General features: G+C 34.6%; 1 protein-coding gene across 7 annotated transcripts in view; it reads right to left on the bottom strand.

The window, feature by feature from the left end:
• Positions 1-26,654, bottom strand: part of LOC118183667 (uncharacterized) — a 315,563-nt gene that overhangs the window by 239,881 nt on the left and 49,028 nt on the right. For 5 of the 7 annotated variants that reach the window (XM_085808069.1, XM_085808070.1, XM_085808072.1 and 2 more), the window contains one exon: positions 19,651-19,728. The exons of the other annotated variants lie outside the window; for them this stretch is intronic. In XM_085808069.1, the coding sequence (XP_085664195.1) occupies positions 19,651-19,728 (78 nt within the window). The remainder of the gene's footprint in view (positions 1-19,650; positions 19,729-26,654) is intronic. 7 annotated transcript variants of the gene reach the window in all.

Raw genomic sequence — 26,654 nt, forward strand, 5'->3', positions numbered from 1 at the left:
ATGTAAAGGCTACAGTGTTAGCTTTTTTATTTTATTTACGGAATAAAGCAAGAATTTTATTTAGATTAGTCTTAGCTTTATTTAAGGGAAGCAAACCATGCTTTGCCTTTATCACCACTGCCAACAGGGTTATGGGCCCAGAGCCAACAGCTAATCAGTCATCAAGTTCAACTAAGCATTGAAGGAATGTAGGTGAAGAGGGCCGTTATCCACGAAAAGAAGCTGACCCGTCTTAGAAGTTTGTTCAAGTCGTTGTGCTCACACTTAATTGAAGATGTCATTACTACCTGAAGGTTTTGAGTTGTTAAACCATGACAACTGGGATCGATGGAAAGTCGACATGAAATTGCTGTTACTGGATAGAAATTGTTGGAGCTTCATAGAGGACAAAGAAGAAGAATTAGATAAAAGTGCAACAAGGCGTGAAAAGCAGGAGTTCACACTGAGGGAGAACAGAGCCTTCGCTACATTATATTATGGAATTAAAAGCTGAGTTCAGGCCGCTGATACAAGAATGTTCAAGTGGTAAAGAAGCGTGGGAAGTTCTACAGAAGCAATTCGAACCCAAAACAAGAGCAAGGATAATTCAGTTACTGGATGAATTTTTTAGTATTAGATATACGCCAAATGAAGAAATAGGATTATTCATCGCAAGAATAAGAATGACTGCAAAGAAGTTGGCTGAAGCTGGTCACAACTTGGCAGATCTTTTAAAAAGATTCCAGGCAATAAGGAGATTACCCCAGGAATACTCCGGCATTGTACAATTGATATATAGGTGGAAGGACGAAGATTTTATGCTGGAAAGAATTGCTGAAGAGCTGGTAAGGGAAGAAAGCCGACTTCGCCAGGTAATTCCCGATTTAGAAGACAGCAAAGTAAGCGTGTTTAATACTATTAGTTTAAACGCAGGAAAAGATAAAGTTGAAAATAAAACTAAATCTAAGAAAAAAAAATGGGGAATATGAGAATAGGACCTTGTTTCAGATATCATAAATTTGGGCACTTAATTGCTCAATGTAAAGAAAATGTAAGTAAAAATCAGAAGTTTAAAATAGACGATAAAAATGGACAGTTTAAAGATAAAGAATTAATGTTAGTAGAAAATTATGTAACAACTACAGATAAAGGAGGTAACGCAGATAAATTTAATTGGGTCGTAGATACTGCAGCTACAACTCATTTCTATAATAATAAAAATTTAATGACAAATTTCGAAGAAATAAACGATATACGTATGTCTTTAGCTGTAGGAAATTGTGAAAGTAAAGTACTAGGAAAGGGTACTGTCAAATTTGCTGTAAAAGTAGGCAATCAAATAAATTGGATTGAGTTAGATAATGTGTTATATAATCCAAATCTAAGAAGAAATTTATTATAGGGAGCAAGGTTAGAAAAGGCTGGTGCTCATTTTGTGATTTCAAAAGGGAAGATGTGGATATACTTTAATAATTGGAATAGATTATGCTACGCTAAACGATATGACGGACTTTATCACGTAAAACCATTTAGATATGCAACAGGTAAAAGGGAAGCTGGTTACGGTATAGAAATTGGAAAGTTAAATAAAGTAGACGATGCAATGCTATGGCATCGGAGATTTAGCCACGTAAATTTTGATTATATTAAGAAAACTAGTAAGAATCAAAGCGTGAAAGGGTTACCAGAAATTGAAAAATCAATAGAGAGATGTAAATAGTGTATTATTGCTAAATCTAGTAGAATAACTTTTAAATCTGTTCCGAAGAGATCGGATAAACCATTGCAGTTGGTTTATTTAGATGTTTGTGGCCCACTACCATTTCCATCTACGGGTGGGAGTAAATAGTTTCTTGCTATTGTAGATGACTATAGTGGATTAGTAACAGTGTATGGTATGAAAAATAAAAACAAATCGTTCTACAACTTTAAGAATTATCATAGACAAATGGAAAGACTGACAAATAGAAAATTAATAAGTATACACACCGATAATGATGGGGAATTCTGTAATAGGCAATTCGAAGGGTACTTAGCCGAAAATGGAATTAGTGTTGAACGCACGAACGCGTACACCCCAGAAGAGAACGGTGTGTGTGAATGTTTTAACTGAACGGCATTAGACGCAGTTAAAGCTATGCTTAATGACGGTAAAATGGGAAAAGAATGGTGGGCAGAAGCTCTTGGCTGTTTCGTACATACGTGGAACAGAGTATGTCATAAAAGCAACCGAACCCCTTATGAAATGTTCCTAAATAGAAAACCCAGTGTTGTTTATTTTAAAGTATTTGGTTGTAAAGCCTATGTTGGCGTGCCAAAACAGATTAGGAATAAATTAGAAATGAGGTGCAAAGAAGGAATCATGGTAGGATATGCGAAGGAAACCAGGGGTTATAGGATATGGCTGCCAGAAGAACGCAAATTAATAGAAACCTGTAATGTGAAGTTCGATGAAAAACTGTATGCAGCAAATGGCATCCTGGAACAGAAATCAAAACCTAAATTTAAAAGACTAGAAGAATTTGAGCTATTAGCAGAATCAGATGAAGAACAGGAAATTTCTAGAGAAGAAATAAAGTTGTCAGATGACAAATCTACTCCGAAAGAAGTATCAGACTTAAACTGGCAAAGAAAAGCAGTTAAAAGGCCAGATGGAACACGTACAGACATATATTATTACGTATAGGGAACAGACACCCGTTTTAGATCCTATAATGATATTGAAAAGTATTGTGAGGCAAGAAATATTAAATATGAAAAAGATAAGTTCGATTTTAGTGGAAAAAATGAATACTCGGAGAAAGTTAATTTCGTAGAACAGGAGACTAGCTCTGTGTCTGAAGAGGCAAATTCCGTAGAAATAGTTATCCCACAAAATTTTAAAGAAGCACGAAAATCAGTAAATGCCGAAGAATGGGATAAGGCAATGAAAGAAGAAATCGACACAATAAAGAAAAGAAAGGTTTGGGAATTAGTCGAAAAGCCAGAAAATAAAACTATAATAGGAAACAAATGGGTCTATACACTAAAAAAGAAATGAAAAGAATCAAGTGGTTAGATACAAAGCACGCTTAGTAGCACAGGGATTCAGGCAGAAAAGAGGTGAAGATTTTGATGACGTTTACAGTCCTGTAGTAAATTTTTCAATCATAAGAATATTTTTCACTATACTGGTATGTTTATATGGATGGACTAATTGTCAGTTAGATGTAAAGAACACATATTTATATGCAAACCTAAATGAGAAAATATATATGACCCAACCAGAGGGATTTATCGAAGAGAAAAATAAAGTGTGTTTATTACACAAGGCCATTTATGGTCTACATCAAAGCGGCCGTGAATGGTTTTGTGAATTTGAAAGTACTTTAGAAAATCTACATTTTAAGAAAATACAATGGTGTAATTGTGTTTATAAGGGTTCAAATGTAATTCTCTTGTTATATGTAGATGATATTGTGATTTTTAGTAAAGATCAATATAGTATAGATAAAGTAATTTCACAGCTGAGTAAGTTTTTTGATCTTACAGTATTAGGCAAAACTAAAACGTTACTTGGAATTGAATTCTTAGAGAATGAGAATGGGGTTTTTATACATCAGCAAAAATATATCGAAGAAATTTTTGAAAAATTTAAACATTTCCAGATACCAATAACTTCACTTCCCATAGCTAAGGGCACTATTCTTACAAAATTAGATTGTCCATCTACAAGTGCAGAAGTTGTGGAAATGCATACATTACCCTTTAGAAATCTGTTAGGATGTTTAGTTTTTGTAGCTAACAGGACAAGGCCTGATATTACATATGCAGTGAATATCTTATCACAATTTCAGGAGAATCCTGGAATTAGGCATTGGGAAGCATTGTTGAAATTGCTTGGTTATCTCAATAGTACTAAACTATATAAGTTAAACTTATCGAAGATTAAACATCTAAATTTATATTGTTATTCAGATGCTGATTATGCAAGTAATAGAGATGACCGCACGTCCATGAGAGGATTTATATTATATTTAGATGAAGTACCAGTAATCTGGAAATCTGTTAAACAAAAATGTGTAAGTTTATCAACCATGGAAGCGGAGTATATCGCTTTATCTGAAGCAGCGAAGGAATTAATGTGGACGAAAAATGTCTTACAAGATGAAATTTTAAAGTTTAATTTAAGAGAGTGTAAACTATTTTGTGATAACAAGTCTGCCATTGATTTTTCTAGATCGCCAATAGAAAATCGCCAAACTAAGCACATAGACGTAAAATATCACTTTGTTAGAAGACTAGTAAATGATGGAGTGTTTGACCTTGAATTTGTCACCAGTAAATTAAATACTGCCGACTTATTTACAAAAGCAGCGACTGCTGTTAATTTAAGAAAGTTTTGTTTAGATGTTTTCAGTGTTTAAAGACAATAAGTGTTTTCGTATAATAGAATTGAACTATGAACTTCTGTGAAAGTTTTGTTTTTGTCTTTGCATGGGGAAAAGGGGGCCGTTTGTTGGCTTTAGTTTTCCAGATGCAAATTTTGATCGGAGGTCGATCGGCAGTAAGCTAACGTGGTTGCCGCTGATTGGCCGATGACGTCAAGATTGACGGGTTGGCCGAGTATATATATATATGTACACCGGTATCGGCGAATGGTTCCGGTGTTTCTTGTTCTCTTGTGTGATTATCAGTTAGCATTATGCTAGTTTGCTTTCAATCAAATTATTTTAAAATGTAAAGGCTACAGTGTTAGCTTTTTTATTTTATTTACGGAATAAAGCAAGAATTTTATTTAGATTAGTCTTAGCTTTATTTAAGGGAAGCAAATCATGCTTTGCCTTTATCACCACTGCCAACAAGATCAACTTCCAGTTCATTGCGCACCGCTACATTTCCCTCCCCTGCAGAGCAGCGCGAGACTGATAAACAGATTTCGGAACGGTTAGAGAAACAAAGGATATGCCTTTATCCATTTTTTGCAGCAATTTCACTTTTTGTTTGATGGACATCAAAATATACTTTTGCTTTGTAGATCCTTCGGCAGTATCCAGCATCGGAAATTCTATTTGACATAATCGAAAGTTCAAGCTTACTTTTATAAAATTCCTCTAACAGTCTGCAAAAAATAGTAAGCCGGATCCAATTCGAAGATTAAGGAAGAATTAAGGAAAGAATTAAGGAAAGAATTTGGAAGATAATTTTAGCTTAGCTTATACCGTCCGTTATACATTAAACACGCATGTGTAAACGCATTATGCACATGCGTAAAAGTATTACACGCATGCGTAACCGCATATGCATATGCATGAACGCATTGTGCGTTGAGGCATGCGCAGAAAGTTTGTAGCTTTGAGGTCCGGATTATAGATCATTCCGGATTAACGACTTTTGACTGTATTGGCATTTGAGCAGGTGCACTATTCCAATATCCATAGGCTGAATAATGAACACACAATTTGGAAGAAAGAATAATATGGATAAATTATCTTTCACTAAAACTTTAAGTGAAGTATGAGCTGAACAGTTGTCTACAATTAGGATTATTTTTGTATCTTCAGGTAAACCAACTGAATTCTTCCGAGCCTCGAGTATAAAATGATTTTCAAATCAATCATTCATTAACACTTGTGTCATCCGTGTTCTTTTATTTGCACGATATATAATGGGAAACTCTCTATGCGTATGTTTTCCAATTACAAAAAGTTTACACTTGTGTGTTCCTGCAGCATTTGCACATGCTAAAATTGTTAGTCTCGCTTTGGAATCTTTGACATGAGTTGGAGCCTTTTCTATTCAGTCATCACGTTGTCATGATCTTCACTTTTAACTTAAAAGAACAATTTTTCTGTTATTCAATGCAAGTAGAGTGTCAGAATCCATAAAAAAAAAAAAAAAAAAAAAAAAAACTTTTTTTTGTTTTGTTCTGTCATGTACAGTTGACTTTCCAATGCCATACTCCTCGCATAATCTTGAGACGGATATACCTTTATCCTTTGTTGCAGCAATTCCACTTTTGTTCAATGGTTATTGAAACATGCTTTCACTTTGTAGATCCCGCTGCAACTCCAGAATTAGAAACTCTTTTCATTATAATCGAAAGCTCAAGCTTTAATTTTTATATACTTAACGTCTATTTCTTGCACATGCTTAAGGATTATCCAAGTCCTGAATAAATTCCCACATACACTTTAGGCTTATCGAGGGACAGTGCTAGGTATCTTACTGCCTGATACAGCCACGGCGGATCCTAAGTTACGCTACTAAGTTCTTAATTTTTTCCACCCCTAAATTTTGGATCCCAGTGCTTTCCCTAAATTCAGAAAATATTTTCATCCCTTAATTTTGTTGCTCGGTGCTTAATTCCAAAAATCTTGTCTTCCCTAAATTCTGCCACCCGGTGTGGCTATACGAGCTCTGGCGCCGGCCCTGGGTTTATGTGAAAAATAAATCAGTTATTCTTAATTCAAATAGTAATAAATGTAATCTTTGGGCTATGTGTACAATTAAAAAAAATAGTTTTGTATATGAAATGAAATTTTTGTTGAATTTTCCCTCGTCAATATTTCTTAATGCATTTAACTTAAATCCGGAATCATTGCCAAGCGTAATTGCACCATAAAAAGTATCATTTGTTATTAAAATACTAATGTAAAAAAATTGTCTGGTCATCGCAGCATGAGTCATTACCTAAGTTGTCACGTGTTGATAAACATGCGGTGATGAAAGCAAAATATAATAAAAAAAATGATTTGCTAGGTTGGCGTCGGGGATGTAAAAAAATAGTAGATGTAAAATCCACGATGCTTCTATCTTGAATGTTTCAGTTTGAGATGTATGAAAAGCAGATATGCAGCTACAGAGCCAAATTTCTGATCACAAAAATTTATGCTAAATTATTGTTTCTTCAATAATGAGATAGTATTTAGCGGCGAAGGGAAATTAAGAACCGGGACTCTCTGCATATTTTATTTATGGGGGAAAATATCAATTGCGCATGCGCAAAACATTGAGAAAAAAAATTGTTGCCAGTTTTGAGGTCTGGATTTTAGATCATTCCGGATATTCGACGTCCAGATTTCGGACTTTGTACTGTAGTTAACTTTCAAATACATATAATCCTAATTTCTATTCACAAATATATTATTTTAATGTAATATTTCAGCAACATGCTCTTTATGAAAATTTAGGATACGTCTGTGAAATAGGGAATTTATTTTTTTACTCTTGTTTGTGGTACATTATTTTTAGTTAATTTTACTTCATGACGTCAAATGTTTCTCTCTTTGCTTGGCAGATTTTTTTTTCCCCTCATACTGATTCTTTTTCATTGACAAATAAAAAAGCACTACTAATGATCCAAAAGTACTTTACACTAAGGCACAAACTAAACATATACACTGATTTTAGTGGTTTTCGCCAGCCAAAAGTTTCCTTCCAACCAGGTTTTCCAATCTTGCAAAAATACACAGATTTTACTTTCTGTTAGCTTGAAATAAAATTATACGATATATAAAAGTCAATTATGAAATGTGTAAATTTCATAATCATTAAAATTACAACTATCATTACCAACAACCGGAAACTTAAAAGATTATGGGTGCTATGCAATAATTTACACAAATTCTATGATATGCCACACATTGTGACATTGTTTTTGCAATTTAGCTATTCTTATGTTTAAAAACTCACTATTTATTTTCAAGTATTATTAATGTATTAACTTTCTTTTGAAGTTTCATACAATTTTTTGTAATTATGCTTAGGTAAAAGTGAATGAAATCATTGATTAAAAAATCAAAAGATAAAACATATTATAATTGTATATATCCTATTACATTATTATTATTATATTACATTATTATTTCAAAATAATCCCCATAAATTTCTATGGACTAGTCAAGAATTTTTAAAAAATTTTTTGCTACTGAAGTTTGGGGGTTGGCTTATATATGATTTAAAAACTATTTAATTACAAAAATGATATCAGAGGATAAATGATTGGGGAAAAGGTCACTTTTATTTTATTTAATCCTAATGTATATTATGCATATTTCTCAATAGTACTAGTATTGAGAAATTCAGAAGTTTCTAGCACTCAACTCAATTCAGAATTTTCTAGCACTTTTCAGAACTTTCTCTCTGCAAGTCGAAGTGAACGTCATCCTCTAACATCATCTGCCTTGTATATTAGATTTTAAGCTCCATCCATGGCACTATTGATGCACTAATTTTGTAATGACTGGACAACTGGTTCTCATTTATTTGGACTAGATGAAGCCTTTGTACTCACCTTCAGCTTATCTGATAAGGATGCCTTCACATGGGTACGTGCACACTAATGGAAGTCTGCTACTGTTAAAAAAAAAAAACAGACCACCTTGATATTGGTGCCTCAGCATAAGGGAGAGCCAGAAAATCCTTGAGACTAATTTTGGTTTCAATTACTCATTAATTAAGCAGGAAATGACATTAATGTATGCCACCTTCATGATAAAGAGGGATTTTGATTAAGGGTAAGATAAAACACCTTTATAACAAACACTGAATTGGCATTAGGGTGGCGAGATTTTCCGCAACCACAATTATTTTTTCAGGTTATGATTTTCGGAAGAGCATTCAGGTGTATCAATACATTAAATTGTATTTTTACCAAAATGAACAATTGCTATACACATAAGGGTGTGAAAATGATATACATATCTATACCTATGTGAATTTATATATAAATATACTTTATCACATTTTTTTAATATTTAAAAACAAAATTATTCCAAGTATTTCCATGCAATATGCTGCTGAAAATTAATCAGAATAGACAAAAATTAAGAAATTTAGAACCAACTTCACAAAGACCCAAAAGAAGTGAAATTCAGTACCATTAAATTTCAAAATACCCTAAAAATATGTAAAATAAGAATTAAATAATGTTAAATACTAAACCCTCAAAAATTACAAAAATTAAGAAAAATACAAAAGAGGTATTCAATTAAATCTGAACTGTCAAAAGTCATTAATTCGGACACCCATAATCCTGAATGATCTATAATCCGGACTTCAAAGCTACAAACTTTCTGCGCATGCGTCGGCGTTTACGCATTCGTGTAAGACCTTCACGGCTGCGCATATGCGTGTGCACATGCCCATAATACGTTTACGCATGCACGTTTAATGTATAACGGTCAGTATGAGCTAAAATTATCTATTTCAGTTGATGTTGCAGATTGCATTGTTCCTTAATCTTCTAATTGGATCTGGCTTATTATTCTTTGCAGACTGTTAGAGCAATTTTATAAAAGTAAGCTTGAACTTTCGATTATGTCAAATAGAATTTCCGATATATATTTACTAATATGTAAAGGATCTACAAAGCAAAAGTATGTTTCGAAGTTCATTAAACAAAAAGTGGAATTGCTGCAAAAAATGAATAAAGGCATATCCTTCGTTTCTCTAACCATTCCGAAATCTGTTTATCAATTTTATGCTGCACTATCCTTATCTTCAGGGCAGATGTTTTTATTTTATTTGGCTTATAATTCCTTACTAAATGTAGTATTTCATCTCGATGTATCCGTCGTACTCTGTCTTTGATATGATTTAAATCAAATTCCTCCTCATTATAATTCGCTTCCGATAATGAAGAAAGTGACACAGAGGTTATTGAAAATGAAAAAATTTCGATTCACAAATTAGTCGGTATTCTTGACACAGCAATTATAGGACTTGAACAGCAGAACTTTGTAACTGAACAAGAAATTATGTCTGTTTATAGAATTATAGAGAAAGTATTATCACATAAAATGAAGCAACTTAAACAACTTACATTGAAAGAAATGTTTAATAAAGTAAACAAATAAATATTAAGTTTTTTTTTTTTTTTTGGTAAATATTGATACCCTTTAGATCATAATTATTCTTTATTTCATAAATTACGGTTTCATATTTTTAATTTTATAATTTCTGCATGCCATCTTACCAGATTTAAACTGATGATCTATAATCCGGAAAAATCAATAATCCGGAATCGCCGAATCCCGACGTATAATTTCTTGTTCAGTTACCAAGTTCCATTGTTTAAGTCCTGTAATTGCTGTGTTGAGAATTCTGACTAACTTGTCAACCAAAATTTTTTCTTTTCAATAACTTCTCTATTACCGTAATTTCGCACGTATAGTCCGCACCATCATATAGTCCGCAGAGACGATTTTATATAAAAAAAATTTCAAAAATCGTCAGATAGTCCGCGGACTATACGTCTGAAATTACGTTTTTTTAATACGGCAATATTCCCATGCTTTTTAAACACATCCTTTTGTTTGCGCCAATTTCTCACCGCTTTCTCGTCCACTTCAAAATAACGGGGTAAAATCCTAGTATACGGTGCAGCCTTGGCGCGACTTTGAAAATTATCGCCAACACCAAAAATGATCCAAAGAACGTCTATATATATAGTATACACACATAGTATATGTATATACACACATAGTATATATACTATATACATACTATATACTATGTTTAACTATATATTTTCTTTGAATGACCCATTAACTACTCATCATATATGTCCCGTTTTCACTGCTCATCATAAAGTCGCCAAAAGTAGCCAAATCCCGTGTGCACCGAATACTAGGATTAAACCAATAATGACCCGCTTCTCTATTTCCATCTTTTTCAGCTTCCTCAACTACCTTGAGTTTAACTCAGCAGTAAAACTCCGGCGATGTTTCATCAACGTTATCGAAGATGAAAGACAAAATACGAAAACAAAATACTGTGCAACGTGCTATACTCGTGATAAGTGGTAATGAAATGTGACCTTCGACCCCACTCATTCGGTGTTGCCAAACCACACTATAAGTAAACGAATCACGCTTTTTTTTCGTACTCCAGGTACTTGCTACTATGGCTCCTAAAAACCGAGCTGACGCATCAATTACTTTTCCCCCTCCCGGCAGTTGCGCTAAAGCAGTGCGAAGGATACTGGGATACAAGACTCTGGTTGCACTAAGTGAGTGCTCATACAAGACTTTCTTTGGCTCATATCCCAGCATCACTTGATGTGCCAGCCTGGATTTTAGGAGCTCTACTTGCTACTACTCATTCGTTCTGCACTATGCTCTATGGTTTACTATCGATACGATACATATGAATGTTTTCTTGGAATCTCGCGCTTTTTTCATATTTGATCATCGGCAGTTCACGACAGCGTGTTTTTTAAATTTCAACGATTTTAACCGTGAACAACCAGTGTATTATCCGCACTGGTGGATAGTCCGCAGCTTCAAAAATTCGCATTTTAAACACAGATAGTTCGCGGACTATACGCGCGAAATTACGGTACTTTCTTCACTATCTGTAGTGGCATTTTATGAATCTAAAAACATACTACAGATTTCGCTGTCCGTTAACTGAATGATTGGGGCATTGTCATCGCAATGAAAAACTTCTTCCACCTGGTGTGGCTATGCAAGCTCTGGCGCCAGTTCTGGCTTTATGTGAATAACAAATCAGTTATTCTTAAATCAAATAGCACTAAATGTAATGTTTTGGTCTATGAGTATCATTAAGAAAATCTATTTTTAGCATATGGAAAGAAATTTTTCTTAAATCTTTCTTCGTCAACACTTCTCAGCACATTTCACTTAAATTTGTAATCGGATAAACACTCTTTGTTATTCAATTACTAATATAAAAAAACTGTCTAGGCAACACTGCCAGAGTCATCATGCAAGTTGTCATGCGTCGATAAACATGCCCCTACGGTGATGAAAACAAAATACAATAATGATTTGCCAGGTTGGCAAATCAGTTGGCAAATAAAATATTAGTTGGTGTCCTATCAACTGTGTTTCTACGTAAAATGTTTCGGTTTGAGATGTATGCCAGGCAGATATGTAGTTACGAAGTCAAATTATTGATCACACAAATTTATGCTAAAATGATTACTTCTTCAATAATGAGATATTTTATTTAATGCCAAAGTAAGATTAAGAATCGGGATTCTCCGTATGTTTTATTATGAGGAGGAAAAAAAACAAATGTGCATGCGTAAAGCATAGCCCTTAAAAAAATTGGTTGGTGGTGGCTTTGAGGTCCGGATTCCAGATCATTCCGGACATTGGATGCCTGGATCTCGGACTTTGTACTGCACCCATTATTCAACAATTTGTATCTAACAGCTTATCTTTTCGGATCTGGAATGAATATACACTGCAAATTCATAAAATGTCTAATACTAAATCCTTAATAATATTATACGAAACATTCAACAAGTTCTATGTAATAGCTTATCTGATTTTCATTCAGCTAACATTTCAGAGACAAAATAAAGTAATTCTACTGTTAGTAACAGAGCATATCACCTCTTCCCTCCCTCTATTTAATTTTTCCTCTTTTCCAGAACTTGTCAAATTTTTTATCCTTGTGACCTACAACTGTGATCATCGTTTTTTAAACTGCATTTTATCATATTGTGATTTTCCATTTCTTTTATATTGAACCTTTGGTATTTATACAAGCAATTCATCATTTTCCATAACGTCTGCATTTTGATAAACAATCTGATTTCTGCCTAGTTTCTAAGCCAGTTTTCCTATCTGCCACCCAAACAGTATATAGTTGTTAGGGAAGCTTACTAGGGTACCGAAGGCCTGGGTTCAAATCCTAGAGAAGGCATGGTTGTAACTGTCCATGCCTTCATAGGAGGCAATGATGGCCATCTATTAGTTGCCACTAGTGTCATCATTACTAGCAATATTAGGCATGCAAATAATTCTGGATAGGACCTTTGAATTTTTACTTATTTTTTCCATTCAATTTTCTTTCAGGAACCAAGAAAGAAAATTTTTCTTTGCACTGAGACCATGGACACTAAAATAATGAAATTTAAATCCTTTTTATCAAAAAATAAGCTTACCTAATCTACAGTAATATATTAATTAACCAGCAATTCCAATGAAAATTGGACTTGCATGCGGGTGCCTGCATCTGTGAGTAAAATGGCAGCTGGGAAGAGTGTTGACGATCAGTTTCTTTCATAAATTTGTACACACTCCCTTATTCTAGAGGCATCCTCATAAAAGTTTTTGTCTTTTCAAACAGTAATTAAGTTACATAAAGGTACTATACTCTTTACTCGAGCACTGTCATGAAGCTGTGCCATTTGATGCATCTAGCTTTGACAACTTTGGTGGTCCATAGCTCAATAAAACTTCCTCCCAGCTTATACATGGGCTGGTTTGTATTCATAAATACACATTATTTTGTTCTAAATAAGCTATGCAGGAAAAAATAATTAATTCAGTGAAGAAGTAAGCACCAAACTTAGGTATTTTAAAAAGAGAATGAACTTTTGTTTACTTACAAAGGAGGAAGATACTGCTGATTTGACACTGCTTACACAGAAACAGAGAAACAAGTGACAAAATTTGAGTAAAGATTTCTTCAAAACCCACATTACTTTGAAAGAATAGGTAACAAATCGAACACTCTCTGTATCCAGAAAGGTTAGGACAGAATGGGAAACATGCAGTTGAGCATTATCTTGTTGAAAGATGGCATCACGCAGCCATTGAAAATAAGGCACAGTCAGGGCCCTTGAAACGTCAGAAATATAATGGAAGCTGTCTACATTACCGAATATGTCAACAAGACGTGATCGGTATGTATACCCAATGACATCACATAACAGCACGCAAGATGCTGGGCCTGTATGACAATGACAAATGCAAGATGCCACCATTCGTTTTCCTTGGTGTTCCACATTGCAGATACACCCATCAAGATGCTGTATACAGAACCACAATTCATCAGAAAAAATGATGTGGTACTGCTCCTGCGACTGGTGTCATCATTCCCTGCACAGCTGTAAGTGTGCCTCTCTCTACTGCAGTATCAACAGAAGCTGCAAAAATTGCTACCGTGCTGACAGTCTAAGGCATTGTAGCACTGTCTCTGCATAGGGTTGTCATCCTACACACGAGGCAAGTTTCCCACTCAGAGTACATGATATGCCTGTATATGTGGGCAATAGAATAACATGTATGGCCTCTGGAGCAGTGTTTCTTAAACTATGGGTCCCGACCGCAAATGGGGTCGCAAATCAAAATTTTGGGGTCACGAAAATTCGATAGTTGAATTTAAAGAAACTGCATTCATAACACTTTTAAAGAAATTACATTAATTGATATTAACGAGATTAGACTTATAAAGGCATTTAAGTAATTGATATTAATGAAATAAATTACCTGTTATATATAAAGTGCAAAAGGAATTTGTAAAGCTATCTAGCGATTCCAATCCAAAACTTGAGTTTTCACAAAAATCCTTGATGAATTCTGGATCAGAATAAGAGCTAGATTTGTCATTATTTTTGAAATGACATTAAATCTTCTTCTCTCATTCAGCACCACATATTTTTATAAAACTACTTTTTCAGCTTTAATGCTAATTAAAACCAAATATCGTTCAATGCTGAAATATGCTGAAGATGCTTTACGCCCAGCAGTGTCAAATATCGCACCAACATTTAATTTGTTATGCAACAGAAAAGGAGCATATCTGTCTCATTAGAATTTTCTTTGATTTTTGTTTGTTTAAAAAAATAATAAAATACTTTTTATATGTATATTGTTTACCAAAGAAGTAAATTATTTACAGGAGGATATTTACTTTTATATCATTATTTTACATTTAATATCAGGGGTTGTGACTAAAAAAGGTTTAAGAAGTCCTGCTATAGGGCATTAAGGGCCTGCGGCCACTGAGATATCACATGTTGTTCAGTACGGCTTTCCTAAACACATCAAATCTCTATTCGCTTGACATTCATCGCAACCCAAAAAACATAGGCAGCAATGTCACAGAATGATAAATCACAGTCCCAAAATACCACAGGCAAATTTCAACATGCGTGGTAGAAGTTTCTCCTCCTCACATGAGACACTGACTTTTACACAAGGAACAAGTGTTCAAATATGATTTCCAAATAATAAAGCTGCTATACAATCTTCCTATTTATACACAATGTATATTGCATTACTTATACCTGCTTTATACACAGGCAAAGGAATGCTAACCAATTGCATATACCAGCAAATAGTAACTTGCATGCAAATTTGATATTTGTTGCATACCACCTTCATGGTGTAACAACTTTAATGGCCAGACATATTAGCTAATAATTTAAAATATTTTCTTTTGTTGTTTTCTTTAATGATTTTATAATGAATGGAAGTTTAAAAAAACTCAGATTAAAATAAGTAATTATACAAATTTTGCTAAAAAATGCTGTTTAAATACAGGGTTATCCAAATTAAACTTCCCCAACTCAGAGGCCTGTGCAGAGTGTATGGGTTATAATGTGATGAAATTTTAAAAACAGACACTTCAAGATCATGCGCTCGATTTATTAAACAAAAAAAATTAGTACAAGAAGTTGCCGATAGGTGGCGCTGCAGATCAACAAGACATTCTACAGATGTTCTATATGTGTACCGTGGTTCTCCACAACTCTTTCCATTCGCAAATCAGTGTGTTCCACAGCGGAACGCAGTAAGTCCACATTAATTCCACGAACATGTCGAATAATTACGTCTTTCAGATGTGCCAAGGTTGCTGGGTGTTCTCGGTAGACCCGATCCTTTAAGAATCCCCATAACCAAAAGTCGCATGGCATGAGATCAGGCGAGCGGGGAGGCCAAATTGTAGGGAAATAGTGGCTGATCACACATGCATCGGTAAAAGTTGCCGTAACACCTGTTGAACTCCAAGAAGAATATGGGGAGGTGCACCATCCTGCATAAATATCCTGTCCTGCAGGCGGCCACATTGTTGCAGTTCAGGGATCACAAACGTCAACATGTCCTGATACCGTTTTCCTGTGACAGAGCAGGTTTTCAACCCTGTTGGAGTCACCTCTTCAAAAAAATAAGGCCCAATGACGAATGTTGCAGTGTAACCGCACCATACAGTAACCTTTGAAGGGTTCAAGAGCACTTGATGGATTGCGCGCGGGTTTTCACTTGCAAAAATGTGGCAGTTGTGCATATTCACTTGACCATTCAGGTGAAAATAGGCCTCATCCATCCAAAGGATGTTCCATGGCCAAGCAGCATCGACTTCCATTCTGGCAAGGAACTGCAATGCAAATGTTTCTCGAACTACAGCATCCCCGTCCAGCTGATGATAACGACTATAGATTTTGTAAGGAAAATAACCAAGGATTCGATGCATCACACGCCGGACGGTCGTATAGGGCATATCAACAGCACGAGAAACAGTTGGTACACTGACAACATCATGTAGCGATTGGCTAGTGGGGTCCATGACCACCAAAGCAACGTCTTCTACGCATGCAGATTCCACAACCTGTCCTCCTCTTCCTGGTAAAATTCCCAGCTGTCCTGTTCTTTCGAACTTCCTCATCATGTCTCGTAGAGCGCGTGGTGTCATTGGTACTCGGTGTAAGATCTTCAGCCGACGGAATGCTCTTATCGCAGCACAGGAAATCTCGTCATTCTGGTAGAAAAGTTTCACTAACAGAGCTTTGTCTTTCAAAATCGCCATTGTGTATCAGCGAGCTGGAAACAACTGCCTGTGCAAGGCCTGTCTTCCACTTTTGTAGGGCTCGTCTTTTGGATACGTAGTGCAGAAGCTTTATTTCTGCAAATCACTTTGCTGCAATATGCACATTACTAGTGTTACAGCGCCACCTATGTACTTCTTGTACTAATTTTTTTGTGTAATAAATCTCGAGCACATGATCTAAAGTGTGTGCTTTTAAAATTTCATCACATTATGACCCATACAACACTCTGCACAGGCCTCTGAGTTGGGGAAGTTTAATTTGGATAACCCTGTACAGTTCTTTATGAGCAGATTCAAAATGCTACATCACTCACAGTGTTAAACATCCACAAAATACCTACAAAAGTTACATGTAACCAACATATATAAGTATAAAAGTACAAAAGCTATAAAAGTATAAAAGCTCAATAAAAGTATAAATGTAGCTTATAAAGCCCAAGAATAAAATGCTTAAATGATTATAAAAGAATAAATGTAGCCCTAAAATGGATGGAAATGTAACAAAAAGAAGAAAAAAAAACCTACACAAGGATTAAATGGTTCTTCTCCCCCTCCCTCCTATAACAGAAAACCTACTATTTTCTGGTTACTTGGAATTATGGCAACCTTTTAATAAAGAAATTTCAGACTGCTCAAATAAAACTAACAGAAGCCCTTTCCACTTGAACGTTTTTGTGAAAAGTGATGCATGTTACAAGTCTATCAATTCTGATACTTTTATACAGAGAAGCAATCCCTGATGACATCTGTTATACTTGAGAACCATTACTACAATAGCAAGTACCCTTATAACACTTGAAGATTTGCAAGAGGAAAGAGATCTACACCACAAACATGGATATAGCTAAGAGTCAGTATTTCTGTCTTAAGAAGAAATAATAGCAGGCTGCCAATCAATAGACATTTTTCAAACTGTGATAAAAACATGCTCTGCTAAAACAATGAAGAAAAATTGCAATGAAATGATCACAAAAAATCAGTCAATTTTAATTAGCTTTTGTTTCAGTTTTTAAAATTATATATTATTTCTTTAAATCATACATTATATTGTATTATGAGCCACTCAGACAGTATAGCGGTTAGGAAAGCCTGACTGCGATACCAAAGAGCCTGGATTCGAATCCCGAAGAAGGCATGGTTGTAACTGTCCGTCCCTTCATAGGAGGCAATGGTGGCCCACTTATTAGTTGCCTCCATGATAAAGAGACCACCACATTTGGCCTTGTATAGATTAACGGACTGTGTTATCACACTGTAACTGTTCACAATCTGCCATTGAAAGGGGGGCATTATATTATGAAAACAAGTAATTTACAAAAATAGTAAATTATGGAATCTCTGTCCGAAACATGACTTTCATGCATATTATTTGGTAAACGAAGGAATGCTATAGTTCTGGCTCATCTGAGGAAAAAAGTGTTAACCAGTTATCCGAAAAGACTTTACCTGGATTAATCCAAATAAATGGGTTTACCGTAAATGCCTTTCCTCAACAATGTTATACATAATAATTTTTCTATCTTTTACATCAGAAGTTCCAAAGAATTACGTACTACTCTCACATATGCCAGCTTTACATATTAAAGGCATTCTATGAAAAAGGAAATACTTTGAGTTAAAAGCAAGTAAAAATGTGTTTTGTTAATGAATAAATGAATTTTCTGATGAAATGGTGTATAATTTTTTAATGTCACACTGTGCTAATATAAAAGTTGCTCAGATGTTTTCAGATAGACATTTCGAGGGAGGGGCATCAAGCCAACATATTAATTCACAGTTTTAATTCATGTCAAAAGAAGATTATGTTAAATTGTCAATTTGAGTGACAAGGTGAAGTTAAAGCTGATTTTCATCAATGAAAAATATTACTATTACTATTTGCCATTATTACAAATACTGTAATAGAGCCTAAGACTCTAAATTCCCATGGATCACATAAGTTATTGATTTGTTACTAGTTATGCCTTTCATAAAAAAAAGTTTTGAAATTTCACATAAATTTCTTATCGATAAACACATATTTATGACATTTTTAGATCACAAGAATTCAGCAATTCTGCACAATTAAAAAATAAAAGCAAAAGACAGCATATGCTTTTTCAAAATATAAGCTGAAAGAAAAAATAAACAAACAAAAACAATGAAAAAATTACAAGTAAGATCCAGGCAGCATATATTCAATCAAAATAAGCTTAACAGAAAAATGAAGTTAAGAAAAGAAAAGTACGGGTTTTGTGTCAGCATACTATGTGATGAATATTAGTGCAAAAAATGTAATTGCTGCTAACACACCTGGTGAGATTACAAAAGCAGTGATGCTATTAATGATAATTAACTAGTGAACAACACAGCCTAACAGATGCTCACATAACATAGTGAATAAGCTGCAACAATACATCTGCAGAAATATCTACACTGTAGCAGTCATTAATCTGAAGTATCTTTAGTTCATAAAAGCAACGAAATTTCAGAACCTGCATGAGACATTCAAACCAACATATACTTCTCTCCATCACTCAGAGATGAGAAGACAACAAAATACACTAGAACTTAAACATGATAATAAATATGCACTCATGATGAAAAGTCGATTTAATTTTGAAAATACATTTTGCTTCAAAGTTTTTTTCTTAATCCAATGGTGGGTACTTGCCTATTCAGCATTGACTACTCCTAAGGCCAGAAGCTGAAGCCATTTTATTGTGGAAGGACCTAATAAATGACCACTGTTGCCTCCTATGAAGGGACAGACAGTTACAACCATGTCTTCTCCAGGATTCAAACTCGGGCTCTTCAGTACCACAGTAGACTCCCCTAACCATTACACTATCTGGACTTCAAACGTGAATTATGAAATGTATTTGAAGATTTAGTCCCCTTAAAATAATTGTTTTAAATGATTTCAAATTCAAAATTCTTGAACACAAAAAATATTTTAATGACTACGTCATGGCAAATAACAGGGATGGAAGAGTATTAGATAATTTATTCAAAACAGGAATAGAGCTTATAAAAGGCAACAGAATGGAGTAGAATTTTTTACCTGGTCATAATTAAGGAATAATTTTAAAACAACTAATGAAATAATTAATGCTCTACCTTCTCTTCAGACTGTTTCATTTTTTCAAGTAGGTGATTACATTTGTTAGCATGCTCTTCTTCACCATACGATTCACTCTAAAAAATCATAAATTTTTAATGTTTAAGAATATACTAAAAAATCTAAGTATTAAGTTTACTTTATAAAACTAAAAGGAAGATTTGCTTTTAAAAAATGATTTCCTAACAGTTAAACAGAAATAATAATTAAATTCAGTAGAATGAAACGAAACTGTATAAGAATAACTTAATACAAAAACAGAAATTGAAAATAATACCAACAGGAATTTAATATTTAAAATCCAAAGAAGAGATGAACAACAGTTATACTTTTTTGGAAAGCTTAATACCCTTACTCGGTGAAATATGTAGGTCTGCACTGAAACTCTGATTGCTCTCATTCAAATGATTGATAACATTAAGAAATTTAATGCTTGCATAAAATATTCAAGAAATCCATTCAAATATTTTCCCCAGATTTTATTTAATTATAGGAAAAACTATTTATCAATTAAAAAAATGTTCCAAATTTTTAACCAAAAATTTATTAAACTGTTTTTTATTACTTAAAATAATAAATATCAAAGATTAAAAACCAAAGTTAGCACACTAATATCCTGATCCTATGCAGTATTTCAACCTTAGATTCACAAAAATGTTGACGCAACATAAATGAAGACAAATTTATAGGTACTATCCTCAAACTTGGTAGCATACCAAATTATAACATACCAATTTACATTGGTGTGCAAAAATTAAGGACGAAGTCGAAAAATTAGCATATCAGCTGAACGAAGAGGCAGAGTGGACAGAAAGACCAATCAGGAGATTAAGTAAGGTGATGTACGGTAGCACATGCACAGATATGCAGGTAGACGTAATGGGAGAGTATCTGAGTAGTATAAAGCATGTTGTCAGTGTAAGATCAGTATTTCTGGCAAAGAGATTGCACGCCATATAGCAGTTAAAATCACACCGAGTTGCTGCCCCAGCGAGAAATGGCGAATAATCAATCTGTTAGACGACATCTGGATGCTTTTACCCGAGGTCGAACCATTGGGAAGTTGGAGGAAGGCCGCAGTGTGACAAGTGTGGCTGCAGAGTTCGGAATTGCTCAAAGCATCGTTTCACGACTTTGGAGACAATTTCAAACTACAGAACAGCTATCCGGGGGTTTAGTAGTGGTCGTCCACGAGGAACCACACCCGCAGATGACCGGTATATTGCCTTAAAGGCCAGAAGAAACAGGCGACTGGACGACCGATATCATGTTTTACCGTGGCCAGAAGACTGCATGGTGGTGGTCTGTTTGCACGACGCCCTGTACGGTGTGTACCTCTAACGCCTGCCCATCGGAGAAGGCATCCTCTGTGGTGCCGGGAACACCGGAATTGGAGAGACAATGAATGGGGATGAGTACTCTTTACACATGAGAGCAGATTCAGTCTGATTAGCGATTCTCATCGCATACTCATCTGGAGAGAGCGGGGAAGCTGCAATCCTCCATCGAACATCAGTGAAAGGGATTGCAACTTCGGGCATCAAAAGCTAAACACTGACAGTAAACAAAGGAAAGGAAGGAACAAAGGAAACAAGGAAGCTACTTTTAGTAGCTTCAAAAGAATGATTGACATGTGATTTAACAACACATGAAAGCAATGAGTAATGCAGTAACGTGATGGGGGGGAAGCACTGGGTAGGAAATTATTCAGGCGTTTCGGGCGTCCAGCCGATGTCTGAATGTTTGGGCGTTTGGGACGACTTCGATGCGAAAGAGTTAAAGGCCTCTGTAAGCATAACCCCACCTCAAACAAGCACTGTGAGATGGTGGCTGATACCACAGGAGGTATAGACGTGGCTATAGTGCGTTGAATAGTCAACAATGATACTGTTGGGACGGTTCGGGCCTGGCGAACAATCATCCTATCTTGCCTCGCATTTGTGCTCCTTGGCATTCCAGAGCTATCATTTTGTCGACAAGTTCCTTGTAGCAACCACTGCTGCCAACATCTTTGCACAGCAGTGTCTGTACGCTGCAGGTGGTGGCCTATTGCTCGGTGTGACCACTCAGCTTCACGCAACCCTACAATGTGATCACATTCCAAGTCGTTCAGTTGTCTGTAAGGCCTTCTATACCATTGTAATAGCATCCTTAGCTAATTTTTTACAGAATTACAATGGCAGCCAAAAAAAAATGATAAATTTTCCACCTCTGTTACTGGTTTTATAGTTTGCTAATTGCACACTAGAAATGCGCACTATGACTGCAATTCTTGTTCATTTGCCTTGAAATTTTGATCATTTGCCTGTTTGATCAAGATATTTTTGCAAAACAGTGTATATATAGAGCAAAAAAAAAAAATTACTGAAAAAGTAAATGCAATGCACTCAGCTAACTATGATGCCCAATAGACGAATTTACATACATATATACACTGCTTTAGGATGAAACTATTATACAATGTTTTTACTGCTTTCTTAGCATGCTTTTGTGGTGTAATAGTCAGCACACTCAGCGCATATTCCAGAGGTCCGAGGAACGAGTCCCAGCAAGGGCATTGCCCGTTTTTCATGTCTCTTGACTCAAAAATACCTAATAAATCTACAGTGGTGCCTGAACTAAAAGGTGGTGCATGATTATTCTAAACTACCAGAATTTGGTATTGGGTCCCCTAATCCCCAGTCGCTCTTTAAAAGGGGGTGTATATAAGGTATTTCTCCTGCCTTCTTAGCATGTCTTTGTAGTGTAATGATCAGCACACTGGCATGTATTCAAGAGGTCCGAGGTTTGAGTTTCAGCGAGAGCATTGCTCATATTTCACTTCTCCTGCTTTGAAATAGCCTAATGTCACTACACCATAACAAGTTGAAAGGCATCCAAGTATGAAATGTTATCATCATTTGTCTTCATTAAAATGTCATTTGGTTATTATTAATTCCCACATATTATCAGAAGTGGGATTTGAGTTGAATTATTTGATAAACGTTGAAGAATTACGCTTTGACATTGTGATTAGATTGATGATGAACAGAAATTTTGTGTTCTAAAATTAGTGAGTAAATGGTGTGCAGCTCTAGTAAAGACTGTGGAATAATGGAATGATACTTAAGTCTCAAGATGTGAATTTTGATGAAAAATCTCCTGAGGATGGATGTTCATGCTCGCAGTGATGGAACTTTGTTTAGTTTCTGTTCCTGGATTATAAATAGAATGTCATGGATAACTATTATACGAAGTGAGTGTATCTTAATTGTTTTATTAATCATGAATTTAAATAATATATCAGGAATGGAAAATGTCTTGAAAAGCGAGAAAGCCCATAAAATAAAATTACTACATAAAGTAATATTCGACAAGTGGACGAAAAAATAATAGAAAAAGATTAGGATAATTTAGTGGTTTCTCTTTAACATGGAATAGTAAAGAATTTAATGAATAGCTAGGGGAAAAAAATCATAAAAGATGTTTAGGCTCGAGAATTATTTTCCATTGCCAATATTTTATGTATTGATAGCTCTGGCACACAAGATGATTTAGCAACCCAAATTTTTCTTATCCGAATAATTCACAGTTACTTGAAAATAATGTAATTTTAGAAGAAAACAAAAGTGATTCAGAGGGTGAGGATAGTGGGGATAATAATGAAGTTGATGATAATATACAAGATGAAACAAAACTAAGAAACAATTCTGGTGCCACAGTGAGACAACTTCCCTTCCAAAGTGCTAATAATAGTACTCTTAAAACAACTGAGTCGAATGTATTTCATAATTGCAATATAAATGTTAATATATTTCATAATTGCAATATAAATGTTTCTACCGAAGACATCAAATCTTTTATTGCTCAATTTGATGGCCAAAGCCATGAAAATGTCAGTAGTTGGGGCGAAAGTGTTGAAGATGCAGCTGCCATTCTTCAATTAAATGATTTACAGAAATTGATTTTCACTAAATGCCTGATGACAGGCAAAGCAAAACTCTTTATTCTTAGTGAACCCAAGTTGAACTCATGGCAAGTGTTTAAGAATGATGAATTTTGGTCCAGCTACAATTTGGCTGAACTGCACGAGTTATTATCAAAATAAAAAATGAAGATCAATGAAACGACTGATAAGTTTTTTTAAAACATGAAAAGAATTGCTCAAAATGGTCAAATTGAAGATGTTGCTTTAATACAATATGTTATAGATGGTATAACAGGATCTATGTTTAAAACATTTTGGTTGTATGTGTCGCAGATTTTGAGAACAAGTTGAAGCTTTATCAGCAGTTATGCAATGATTAAGAAAAGGCATGAACATCTAAAACAAAATTTGAAAGTAAACAAGACAAAAAAAATTAATCGAGGAAAAAAGTCGATTAAAAAATTCTGTTGACCAAACAAAGTGAAACGTAACTAATGGTTGAGGAAAAATTCCTGAGAATGACTATAAGATGACCAGTTTCAACTGCAGTGAAAACGGTCCTATTTCTGAACAATGTGTTCATAAGATAAGGGCATCAATGTTTTAAATGTAAAGAATTTGGGCACTGAAGTTTTGAATGCCCAAAGACGAATTCAAAACCAGAAGTAGCAACCTAAATATTGATGTTGTCTCAAAGTTGACCAAAGAAGTAAATTTTAATGATGTTATGTGGAACCGCGTTAATAGACATGTGAAGTCAAACTACTTTGTTATGCAAATCTATTTTTGATAAATTAAGTGTAGAAGGTCTCATACTCATAAGCTTAATAATAAGGTCTCATACTCATAAGGGTTCGGCAAATGTCAAGTAAAACTACTAGGTTTCTTCTATTAGGAAGATAATATTGAAGTTAACGATTTTCAATGTACTGCAAATATTTATGTTGTGGACAACAATGTGATGACACATGAGGCTATTTTAGGCTTAGATGAATACTGAAAGGTGAAACATTAATAAACAAAAATGGGGTTACTATAAAAAATATGTTGCACAGTGTAGAGGAAGTAAATATTGTATGTGTTTTACCTGCTGATGTAAATAAATATTGTACTCAGCATTCCAAACTGCTTTAATGAGACTGTTCAGCAGCTGGTTTTGAATTATATGCCCCGTAAGACCAAATCTATTGACATGCAGTTAAAAATTTGAGTTAAAAATAATGAACCAGTATCACATCAACCGCATAGATTTCCTTTCACAGAAAAAAGAAATTGTGGAAACCCAAATATCCGAGTGGTTAAAATAAGGAATTATAGAACATAGTTCTTCAGAATATTCCAGCCATTAACAGAAATTGCCCATTAACAGAAAAAAAATGATAGAACAACCCAAAAGTCTGTGTTGATTACCGTTGCTTAAACAAAGATGTGAAGAATAGATTTGCCTTTCCTCTTATTGAGGATATCCTAGATCACCTTCAGAAGGGACATGCTTGACCTTAACTATTTGACTGATACGCGGTGCAAAAGCTCTGCGTTCATTTTTCTCGAAAACCGCGACGCAGTTAGTTATTTTAGAATGCACTCGTGTTACAAAGTACGCGTGAGGTCCGACTACATATGTTCACACCCACGGAGCAACAAAGACACACTGAAACTCGCAGCGCACTGTTTTCAAGACAAATGAACGCAGCGCTTTTGCGCCACGTAGCAGTCAAACAGTTAAAAATGGCTTTTTTTCATAAGGACACTGAAAAGGAAAATCAGAAGTACGTGTTGTTCGTTACACATGAAGAACAGTACCAGTCAGGGTTCATAGCCACATTTTAGTTAAAAAAATAAGCACCTATAAGCACTTTTCAAGCACATTTTAAGAAAAAAAATAAGCACCTGTCTAATTGCATTATACACAACTGCATAACCTTAAAAATTAGACTTGTAATTTAAAATATGAGAAATGCAGTATTTATTAAGAGAGAGTAAGCATTACCTCAACCATGGAAAATAATTACTGTCTTTTTTTTTTTTTTAAACTTTAAATAATAGTTCAATTTGCAGAACTAGTTTACAATGAGAGGAAAAAAAAACTACGCAGAGCTAAACTACATTACAAGATTTAATGATGAAATTTCAGTTCAAAATAGAGAAAATAAATAATAATAAGGCATATTTATTGTATTCGCTTGGAACTTAATAATAAATACAATTTATTTTTCCACTCATATTGATAGTTAAATAATTTAAATCTAAATTCTGAACATTTTCTAAATTTTCATTGTATATCAGTTTTCCCTTAACATATTGCAAGCAAAGTAATTTAAGTAAAAAAGAGGAACATTTCTGAAATCAGAAGACAGAAATTTGCTTCATGCAGTCATCCTTTAACAGTAAAAGCTTAACTAACCTACATACTTGGAAATTGGCGAATATTCGGACAGTCGAGCATAACTTGGAAAAAGAGGAGCGGGGGGGGTAGACTTTAGCCGCTCTTTAGATTTTTCCGCTAAATAAATGCTTTTGACATTTCGATATGTGCATCATATAAAGATAAACCAATGGAACTGAAAAATATTCTGCTTAACAAGCACAGTAAAACTCTTTTAACTGTTCGTTAACAAATCTCGGACAGAACATCAAAATTAATTATCTCTGCAAAATATCGCAAACGTTATTGTGCAATACGTGTGCCGTAATTCTTCATGGAGGTAAGAAACTACTTCCTACCTCCATGTAGTTCTTCCCTACATGATATTATGCAATCGGAATCAACAGCTGCCGGTATTGGGAGAATAAAGAACTAAATAACTGGGGTGTTTTTCCTTCTAATTTTCAACAGACGAGAGATACAGACTAGACGGCGTTAAATTTCTGGAATAGAATCATTCTTTGCTTGGGTTGGTAGACAGCAGAACTTTTAGTGCTATTCAATCCAGATTGGAAAGTGACAAAAAAAAAATGTCCGTTGCTTGTTTTGCAGCGAACTGTAACAGTTTTAATATTTGAGATTTTGTGAAGAAGGAGAGAACTTCCCAATCTTCGTACTGTATAATGTATTGGCCAAAAAAAATGAAATTATTTTGACTATTCGATTACTTT

Source organism: Stegodyphus dumicola, chromosome X1 (assembly GCF_044657685.1).
Source record: "Stegodyphus dumicola isolate Sdum_Otavi_A_Nest chromosome X1, ASM4465768v1".
NCBI classification, from domain to species: Eukaryota; Metazoa; Arthropoda; class Arachnida; order Araneae; family Eresidae; genus Stegodyphus; species Stegodyphus dumicola.